The sequence below is a fragment of the Meles meles genome, chromosome 4, assembly GCF_922984935.1.
Source record: "Meles meles chromosome 4, mMelMel3.1 paternal haplotype, whole genome shotgun sequence".
Taxonomy (NCBI): domain Eukaryota; kingdom Metazoa; phylum Chordata; class Mammalia; order Carnivora; family Mustelidae; genus Meles; species Meles meles.
In genome coordinates, this window is record NC_060069.1 from 106,925,801 (window position 1) to 106,936,729 (window position 10,929).

A 10,929-nucleotide genomic window follows, 5' to 3' on the forward strand; every position below is an offset into this window, starting at 1 on the left:
TAAACCTACTTTCATTCCGCATCTCCTTGCATTTCTGTGCATTCTCTGCAATCACCTATATCAGATTACTTTGCAGTTACTTGACATACTCAGGTTTCCCTGTCCTTGTATTTGCTCTTCCATGTCTAGAACATCTTTTCCTCTTTCTCTGCCTAACTCCTAATAATCCTTCATATTTTAGTTTAAATACTTCCATTTCTTTCTTTTTTTTTTAATATTTTATTTATTTATTTGACAGAGAGAGAGAGGTCACAAGTAGTCAGAGAGGCAGGCAGAGAGAGAGGGAGAAGCAGGCTCCTCACTGAGCTGAGAGCCCAATGTGGGGCTCGATCCCAGCACCCTGAGATCATGACCTGAGCCGAAGGCAGAGGCTTAAACCACTGAGCCACCCAGGTGCCCCAATACTTCCATTTCTTAGGAAGCTGTCTCTTGTCTTCTCCTTCCCATACATGTGAAAATTATACAACCCTGCTCCCCACCCTTGATGTCCAAGACAGTTTCGGTATCTCCAGGCCCCAGCAAGCACAGGACTTGGCACATGGTAGGTGCTCAGAAAGTCTGACATTGTGCTGTGCGCACATACACACACAATGTGTACAGTAGGAGTGAGAGCTTACTGCAGTAATATGAAATTCCTAGCAAATATAAACGGAGTCTCAACAGTTTGATATCATTTATGATGAACTGTAATAAAGTCATTTGATTTTTGAGAGGTATTAAAGTCAGTGACACATAAAATACCTTTAGAGTTTTCTGAGAGTACTCATATTTGAAAAATATGAATAAATATAACCATATGTTTTCCTTTTCTTCTTTTGATGTGGATTCATTTGTCTTAATGTGTTGATTTATCATAAATTTCAACAAAGAAAATTAGTGATATTAAAATCATTTTATCCTCTCCCTTGCTATAGCATATTCTTATATTCTATGTCTGTTGGACATGTCTTGCATTTTACTGGAGAATTTAATGTTTAATCTGTTTTACTGGAAAGGTTTCTTATAAAAATAACGCTAAATAATGGGGTATTACTGCTTTATAGACTGTCAAAAAAAGAGAAGGGCTTAGGTTTTTATCTGGCATTTCAAAATAAGAGTATTTTTCAAGCTAAAGGGTGTTGGGGGGAGTTCACTTCTCATTCTAGTGTTCTGTTTCTTTAATGTTTCATGTCACAAATACTTTCATATTAATTTAGGTTATATTCCCTGATTGTGCTAGCTTAATTTTAAGTGTTTGCTTAAACATCTGTGATACAGTTAAGATCTTAGTTTTAATATCTACCTGAAATGAGAAAGCTGATTTGTGTAAACTTTATGGTTTAGTGTTGATGGCTAGCCCCAGGGACCACACATACCCTTTTAATTAAGTACAGAATGTAGACCTACCTTCTTGTTGTTGTAATTGTGCTAATTTCCGTGAGTCTGGTCATACCGAGATTATTCTAGTCAGGACAATCTCTTAAGTAAAAAAAAGTTAACATTGATAGATTTATTAGAAGTAGTTAATTAATAAGTATAGGTGACTAATAAAACTTTATATAACTGAATAGATGCTAGCCTATTAGATATTTGGTAAATCTTTTAAATTGTAGAAACTGAGCAAATTATACACATGGAAGTAAGAAAGTCTGTGTTCTGTTTGGTTTTGTTTTAGGCGCGGACACTTGCTGGTATGTTGAGAGAAGTTGAGAGAAAAAATGAAGAGCTTGGTGTGTTGCTAAAGGCACAGCAGGTTGAATCAGAAAGAGCCCAGAGTGATATTGAGCATCTCTTCCAACATAATAGGAAATTAGAGTCTGTGGCTGAAGAACATGAAATACTGACAAAATCCTACATGGAACTTGTTCAGAGGTAAATTAATAAAGTAAAATTTTCTGTGTGAAGTTGGGAGTCTAGAATGAACAGACAGCATTTCTTTTCTGTGGTGCTAAATAATCCTTTTGTAAACATTCACATATTCTGATAATTCCATAGTTAAGTAGTTGACAAGAAACTTACATCACAGGTAAATGAAGTATTGCTTACTCAAACTTAGGATCAAAGTCAGAAATAAAATACAGGTTTCTTTGTTTCTCTCCAATTGACACTGCTTCTTTCACGTATTCATGCAGTCCTCAGTCATCTGGGGTTTTAGCACCACAAGAACAAGTTGATCTGCTTTGTTCACTGACAAACCCCTAGGGCCTGCAGCAGTACTCAGTACACAGTAAGGCATTCCATAAATGTTGAAGGACCTTAGTTGTCATAATTTGTGTTAAGTTGAGCCATATGAATTGGCCATTTCTGTACATCAAATGTGTTGAATATGAACAACTTCATATTCAATTGAACATACTCAATTTCCAGTCTCATAGCATGGGAATTCAGGTGTTAGTGTTAAAAACATCTCTCAGTTTGTACTCATTATTTCTCCTTAATGTCACTGAATATGGTTTACTTATATATGTGACTTTATCTGTGGAATAAATTCTTAACAGGCGAATTGTTGGATTAAAGGATATGTGCTCTCAGGTTTTTGATGGATTGACGAGTTTCCTTTCAAAAAGGCTACACTAACTTACATGCCTACTAACAAAATACGAGATTGATCATGCTTTCCTCCTTTGTCATGCTTTCCTCCTTTTAATCTTTTAGGTCAATTTTAAAACTGAGATATAAAGAAGACCCGGAACAATTACAGATTTTCTACCAAACAATAAAAATTAAAACATTCTCGTTAACTTGTTCTTTTTTTAATTTATAATTTAACATTAAGATTTGAAAAAAATCTATCTACGCTCTTAATATAGAGATCTAGAAAATTTTAACTCTGTAAGATCCATGTGCTTTTTTGCCAATCAATAATAATGAAGGGTGGAAAACGTATAGCATCTAGAAAATTTGTGACATTAAAATTTCCTAAACAGGATATTTTCTCCCAGCAGTAACTTTCTCCAAAATCTGTTTTAGGCAGCCCTGGTAGAGTGGACTATTGGTGTTAAGTCAGGATGTGAGAAAAAGTAATAAGCATTAGTCCCACAGAAATACGGGGTTTCCAGGAACCATGGGAACATCCCATTGATGTTCCACATAGTGAGTGAGGGGCCAAGAGGTAAAACTCCTGCCTTCTGGGGCCAGACTGACAAATAATGAAGTTGCCTGGGGGAAGAAAGGTCATCGCTAATGGTAGGGACTATCTAAAGGCATTCAGATTCAGAATTACAAAAACCACGTGGGACAGATAAAACACTTCTAGGCAAATTTGGCCAGTGCTACCAGTTTGTACTTTGTGAAGTGAAAAGAACATTTTATGCCTAAAATACTTGGGCGTCAAAGTATCACTTTAGAAAGTATTTCTGTGTTTACTTTGCTAGTAAACTAAGCAGGACTGTTAGATGCAGAGCTCTGAGGAGGCAAGTGAAGTTTAGTATCCTCAACTACATCATTAATCTTGACATTTTTAATTAAACATATATTATGCCAAAGAGGCTAACAATAGCAGATTTAAGTTTTATTTTTTAATAAACTACATCCTTTTACAGAAGTTTTTAAAATTTTTCTGGATCTAACTATGAAAATAACTATAATATATATAGCAAATTATGTAGAGCAATATTATCCATAAAGCTCTATATCCAGGGGCACCTGGGTGGCTCAGTGGTTTAAGCTGCTGCCTTCAGCTCAGGTCATGATCTCGGGGTCCTGGGATCGAGTCCCGCGTCGGGCTCTCTGCTTGGCGGGGAGCCTGCTTCCTCCTCTCTCTCTCTCTCTCTCTCTCTGCCTGCCTCTCTCCCTACTTGTGATCTCTATCTGTCAAATAAATAAATAAAATCTAAAAAAAAAAAAAAAAAGCTCTATATCCATAAATATGAGGTAAATGCCCTGCACTTTTCCTTTTTATAGTAAATATTACCTCCTAAGTCAGCCAAAGTACATCTTTAATGTCTTTTAATCTTTCTTTATGTCCTGCTTGTTCATGACATTCCTCTTCTTCAGTTGTATGCAGTTTGGTTTGATGAGATAATAAAGGACACTGTTTCTTTTTTCCATTAAATGTTTGCCTCCCTAAAAATATCAACTCATTTTGTCTTTTCAGGAATGAAACCAATGAAAAGAAGAATAAAGATTTGCAGATGACATGTGATTCTCTGAATAAACAAATTGAGACAGTGAAAAAGTTGAATGAGTCATTCAAGCAACAAAATGAAAAGTAAAAGCTCTAGTTCTTAATTCTAATTATTTTGGATTTTTTAAAAACAGTGATTCTCTTTATACAGAGCATTGTTTTTTACAGATAAAGTTAATAGAATTACCACTTATTTTAAATATAAAATACATATTTGACAAAATGTAAGGTAATTACTCTTCTTATTAATTTGCTCTTAAAATACTTGTTGGAAAGAAAAAGAAATGAAATACGTCCTTGATGTGTTCTTCTATATGTTTTTATAACTTCAGAACTATTGCCCAGTTAATAGAGAAAGAAGAACAGAGAAAAGAAGTACAGAACCAACTAGTAGACAGAGAATGTAAGCTAGCAAGTAAGTAACTTCTTATTTAATATGTTGTCTATATTTTGTAACGTATCTTATGTTGGTAGAAAAATCAAAGCATGATTTATTTTCTACTTCTCTCCCTTCTTTAAAGCTTAAATCACATTTTAAATAGCTTCCTTTTCTTGCCATAACATTTTACGGAACAGTTTAGTTAGATTGATTAAATTGAAAAAGCAATGTATATTTTTTTTAATCTGGGAATTAGAGAAAAGGATTCTTTTCAAAAGAAAGAGTTTTAAAAGAACATAACAGCAGGTGGCAGTGCTAGGTAACTTTTAGTTACCAGCTTCTAATGGCAGTAGCTCTGAAATGATCCACAAAAACATTTTTGTTCTCACTTGCCTTAGACATTTGCCTATATAATTTTTTATGCTTTTTTATATCTTTCTAACCCTTGATCTATGAGGATTGTCTTTCCCCTCATAACTATACATACAATATCAGGGACAGAGGAAGAGGGAAAGACATGGAGATTTGGCATTTTCTGTAGAATACTGGCCTACAGGAAGAGTTTCATGGTATTTTTCTATTCATCAAAACTGTAGAACTTTTATTTTCAACAAGACATTTCTTCATCTTCCCAGTTGTCGTTCTTTTACTCTAATTACATAGTGGCTAAATAACCTTTTCAGGGTAACATCAGTATGCAACCTCTAACCCTATAACTGACTGTTTGTTTGTTTTAAGATTTGCAACAAAAAACAAAAGTACAAGAAGAAAAAATTAAAATCTTGCAAAAAGAAAGGGAAGATAAGGAAGAAACCATTGATATCCTTAGAAAGGAATTAAATAGAACAGAACAAATAAGAAAAGAACTGAGCATTAAGGTAAGAATCTGTTGAGTTCTCATTGGTAGTAGATGAATAAGTCTGATTTTGTAGAAAAGGTGAATTTGGGTAAATTAAAGTTCTGGTTCTTTAGTAATTTTATTTAGAAAATATTACAGTCTCAGAAATGACAGTTTTTTAGTAAAGGTTCTCTCGCAATGTGAAAACCTGATTTTCTAAAATCATGAAAAACCTATTAAATATATATTGTGTACCAGCACTTACTGCTTTTTAGTGGGCAAAGAATACATGAAGGGGTTCCCAGATCTGAATGTCACATACAGGTGGCTGTGTTTGGCTGTCTCTCCCAGCTTTTAGGGAAAGGAATAATAATAGTAGTTCATATTTGTTAAAAACTTTATAAATTGCCAAGAACTCTGAAACATTTTTCTTAATCCTCTTCTCTTTAACAAATATATTAATATATAAGTATCAAATGTTTTCAACCTACAAATGAAACTGAGTTTTGAGTTACTGAGGGTCTGTCACAAAGCTAAGTATTAAGTGTTCTGAATCTAAGTCCTTTGTTCATTCCACTTTATCACGGTTGTTTGTGTGTGTTAGCTATGAATAGTACTTTCTGGCCCAGCCGCTACTAGAAAGATGAGAACACGCCAGGATTAAACGACCACTTGAACCGCTACAGAGCACAAGTGACAGAAGAGGCATAAAATCTAATGCCACGTTTACTGATTTCCTGGTTCTCCTTTAATGTGGTCATCTTAATAGTGATTCTAAATTGTGATGTGGAGTGTTTTCTGCAAAATTTCAGCTGCTAATATTGACTTAAAAAGACAAATTGAATGTGTCTTTCCAATTTGTATTATATTGTTTAATAATTATTTATCTTAAACTTACCGTAAAATTTAATTGACTAAGATATAATACATATTTGTAATGTGTCTTTTGGCATGGTTGTTTTACAAATGAAAAATAAGACATCTTAAAATATCTGTGAAAGGAAGACATGCTAAGTTTGTTTTCCTTGTTTCCTTCCTTCCCCTACCCCCAATTCCTAGGCTTCCTCCTTAGAGGTTCAAAAGGCCCAATTAGAAGGTCGTTTGGAAGAGAAAGAGTCACTGGTGAAACTTCAGCAAGAGGAGTTGAACAAACACTCTCATATGATAGCAATGATCCACAGTTTAAGTGGTGGAAAAATAAGTCCAGAAACTGTGAATCTCAGTATATAGATGTTACGTATTTATCTTCCGGGGGAGGTGTGGTAGGGAAGGTAATTTGTGACTCCGGAACAATAGCAAATTATCTGATTATTAATTTAGTAAAGAATCTGATCTGATAAATATTTTTATTTGGTCTTAAAAGTTTTACTTTTGGTTTCTGGCTTTCATTGCTTAAAGCTTTCTTTGGTTCTTATATTAGAATATTCTTCTTGACCTCCATTATTGTTTTTCTAAGGTTTTTCCCTTTTCCTTAGTTGCTTTCCACTCCCTTCTGCTTTTTAATTTATTCTCATTTGTGATTAAATTTCAAAATCAAACTTTCTTGATGTAACAATCCTAAAGATTAAGAAATTGAAAATAGTTATTAGTATAAAAAGGGAAAGCATGACATTGCCTGAAAAGTTTTTCTCTAAATAGCACAAAAGATAATTCAGTAACTTTAAAATTGTTTTATTTTAAAATGCAATTTAAAAATGCAGTAAGATATATGGTATATGTTCTAAATTTGAAAAAATGCAATGAGTAGTTAGAGAAATAATGTGAAAAAATTTAGAAAATATCAGATGTGTTAAATACATTGTCACATTTAAAGAGTGATAATTTGTAGAATTATTTGAGATAGCCTTAGTTTTTTATTCTTTTTAAAATGTACCATGTTGGTCTGCCCATATCATTTCTAATCAATTAAGAATTTTTTTTTATTTGCACCAGGATAACTTGGATTCCACAATTGCTACATATTCAGACATTTATTATTTGTTAATTCAAATGTGAATTGCATTTAATATATTGTCTTTTGTTTAAATAGTTTTTAATTTGGCCATTTAATTTTAAAGCAGAGGTTGAATATCCTTGTTCATGTATTTTTTTAATACAAGGGAATTTTTCAGTACTTTTCATTTGAATCAAATGGTGTAAGTAGTGTTTAAGAAGAGTTTTTATATTAATATTTTAGTTGATTTTATTGCTAGTTTCCAACCATTAATTTTGCTTGGTGTTTTCTTCCCTATTTGTATCTTTATGTGACTTAAGTGAACTTAGATTTACTTCTGTTTTTCAACTATAGTGTATCTGAACTTGTGTTTAGAAATTAGACATATTTTCAGAATTTGCTAATTATGTTAAGTATCAAACTGTCATAGTTTTATATACTTGAATACATTTTGTATAGTTCTGCAAATTTTTTTGAAAAGCATTGTACAGAGTATCACGTTTTAGATTGCTACTTGTTCTATAAGGGGTTTTTTGAAATTGCAGTCATTTTCAATTTTATATGAAAAAATATATAAATGAGTAGATATGACTGAAGAACAAAAGGCTTTGTAAAATAAATCAAGAAGTTCTGAAAAATAAAGAAATGATCCAAAACCTGTAGGGAAAATCAAACTATCTGTACAATGTAGACACTTTTAAGAAGATACTGAGCCTAGCCCACTGCTGCCCAGAAGAACTTCTTGTAATGTTGGAAATGTTCTATGATACACTGTCCAGTATCATAGCCTTTAGCCATAGGTGATTTTTGAGCACTTAAAATATGGTTACTACAACTGAAGAACTTAGATTTTAACTGCCATCCTGCTGGACAGTGCAGATCTAGTCCATTCTTGTAAGTATGCATTTATATAAAACACTCAATTTGCCTATTCTTGAAGATCTATGTAGGCAGAGACTCCATATATTTGTTAGCAACCTTTTTTTAAATACAACAGTTTTAATGTGTCATTCTTGATCTCTCAAAGAGAAAAAAATGTACTTTAGCTTTAAAGGTGAGTACTAATCAACATCCTCTTCATTTTTTTCTGTTTATCCTAGTCTGTCTCTTATAGCATCTTTCATATTGTCCCTTTTAGGCTTGTGTACCTCAGATTAAAATAACAGAGAGAGAGAGAGAGAGTGTGTGTGTGTGTGTGTGTGTATTTTCTTTTTTTATATAAAAACTTTAAGTTTGAGCTACACCATAGAGTTTTACAAATGATTTCTGTGTATCTATGTGTGTATGACCATTTCCTAATGGAGAAAGTAGAACTAAGTAAATGTATAACTATATTAGAATTGTTCAAGTTCTCCAAAAATCCTTGTTATGAAGAGTTTGTTCAAGTGTGCATTAGCACAGTTCCTTTTGCCATTAACTTTGCCACTTGACTAGACACAGACTTCTCTTAAAATTGTGCTGATTGAAGTTTATACTAAACTCTCTTTTTAATGTCAGGGCAAAAACAAATAATCATTAAAACTTAATGCTGTGTTTTGGGGGGAAATTGTCAGATTAGTATCCTTTTATTTGTATTTATTTGTTATAAAGTCTAGTTATGTTAAGGATATAACATAAGACGCTCTTGAGTTAGGACTCTTAATTAAATGAGAATGTTTGACTTTCAACTTCACATATGTTAAGGTACTTCTAATCAAGTTATATTCCCTAAAACTCATAACCTTTAATTTGATCTGTTTCCTCTTTTCAAATAGTTACAAATTGTGTTTACGGCCTTACTTCTGATTTACCTACTGATGAACCAAACACATGCCCTGTTTGTGACTTAATTACTTTATAGGAGTCAGCAAACATTTTCTATAAAGGGCCAGATAGTAAATATTTCAGGCTTTGTGAGTCATCGTGTCTCTCTTACAACTACTTAGTTTTGCAGTGGTAGCAAGAAAGCAGCCCTAGACAGTACGTAAATAGGCATCGCTCTGTTCTAATAAAACTTTATTTACAGAATCAGTCAAGGCTTTGTTATTGGGTGTTATATCTTACTGATTAATTGGCCCTTTTATCATTAAGAAATATGTCTCTTTATCTCAGTAAACTTTATCTTGATGTCTGAGGTCTTTTTAAATTGATATATGAATATAGCCACTCCAGCCTTTTTATGTTTTCTCTTGTCCTCGTATATATTTTTCTATCCATTTACTTTTAACCTGTGTCGTTATATATAAATTTACAATTGTGGATAATATATAGTTCGGTCTTGCTTTTTTTTTTTTAAATCTATCTTGACAATCAATTCAAAATCCACTTAGAGTTAATATTATACTACTTAGTATAAAATGTAGAAGCCCTGTAACTGTGTTGGTCCTTTTATGATCTCCTCATCCTTCATGTTATAGCTGACATATATATCTGTATATATTATTGAACCTGAAAACAATGTTATAATTTTTGCTCTAAATAATTATTTGGAAATACCCTGGCTTTCAACATCATAATATATTTACCTATTTATACACAAAAATACACATAAGTAGTATCTTCATTTTAACTTACTATTTCAAAAGAAAAAAAAATAGTGTTAACTTGTAGGGAGATACTGCAAATACCCTGTTTCTTCTAACTTTCACCCACGAGTTTCAACCTCCATTGATAATTCTTGCTTGAATCAGTTATTACTCTGATGGTTGCCACTTTTGTTTTATGAACTTTTGATGGAAGAAAATGGAACATACTACCCATAATGATAAATAAGTGTTTTGGATTAAGAAACAGATTGTATAGTTTCAGAGTTCATTGAGTTTACATTCAAGATAATTAATGAGCAAATAAAAATATGACCTATGCCTTTAAAAGGTAGATGGTTTATTCTTTATAATATGGATAATGAATGTGCTTAAGTACTTGAAATTGTATGCTTCTGTAATCCATGCTTTGAGATGAAACAAAAATTTTAAAAAATCATAGATTTCTTTGAATCTGCAAATCACTTTGAAATCTTAGTCTTACGCTGTTCAGCATTTTGTAGTTAATTGACTTTCTTTCTGTCATGCAAAGACTAAGGCTGGTTTTGTTTATGTTTGTGTTCATCTAAACATTTCAAAAATACCCTAGAAAAACTTAATTATTACCATGAATGAGAGGTACCATAATTATCAGAAACCAGCTTTTCCTCACATTGAACTACAAATAGCCTATCATAAACATCATTAGATGTGAGAAGTAACTTTCCTCCCAACTAAATACATAGTTTTAGTTATCTTAATTCCCTAAGGACCTAATGTTTATATGCTCTTCGTATCTCAAAAAAAAAAAAAAAAAAAAAGATAATCTTAGGATATACAGCAAAGGGCTTTTTCTGTAAGATCTAGCCAGTGCTGCATAAGAAAGTGACATTTTCAACGTCAATAGAGTAGGTTGGGTTACAGTTTCATTATGTTATTAAAAACTAATTTTCCACTAAGTAGCTGGGCATTTGGCAGGGATTTAGTAGTGAATATGATTCTCCCTTTCCATTATATTATCTACACTACTCCAAGAATTATATTTCATCTCATTAATCTCAAAGAGCCAAAAGATAAAGGTATTAGAGTAACCTTATGCTTTCCTCAAACTTCAAATAAAAAGGCTTATGATTAGCCCTAGGAAAAGACAACACTGTTCATGTTCAATTAGGC

The 10,929-nt window shown here is 32.5% G+C and overlaps 1 protein-coding gene across 2 annotated transcripts in view; it reads left to right on the top strand.

The window, feature by feature from the left end:
• The window catches only part of CIP2A (cellular inhibitor of PP2A), a 38,911-nt gene extending 28,402 nt beyond the window's left edge, over window positions 1-10,509 (top strand). Inside the window, exons 17-21 of one of the 2 annotated variants that reach the window (XM_046001414.1) lie at window positions 1,655-1,851; window positions 4,076-4,189; window positions 4,438-4,520; window positions 5,223-5,362; window positions 6,382-10,509. In XM_046001414.1, the coding sequence (XP_045857370.1) occupies window positions 1,655-1,851; window positions 4,076-4,189; window positions 4,438-4,520; window positions 5,223-5,362; window positions 6,382-6,552 (705 nt within the window). In that variant the 3' untranslated portion in view covers window positions 6,553-10,509. The remainder of the gene's footprint in view (window positions 1-1,654; window positions 1,852-4,075; window positions 4,190-4,437; window positions 4,521-5,222; window positions 5,363-6,381) is intronic. The other variant, XM_046001413.1, reaches the window with a different exon arrangement.
• The last annotated feature ends 420 nt before the right edge of the window (window positions 10,510-10,929 follow it).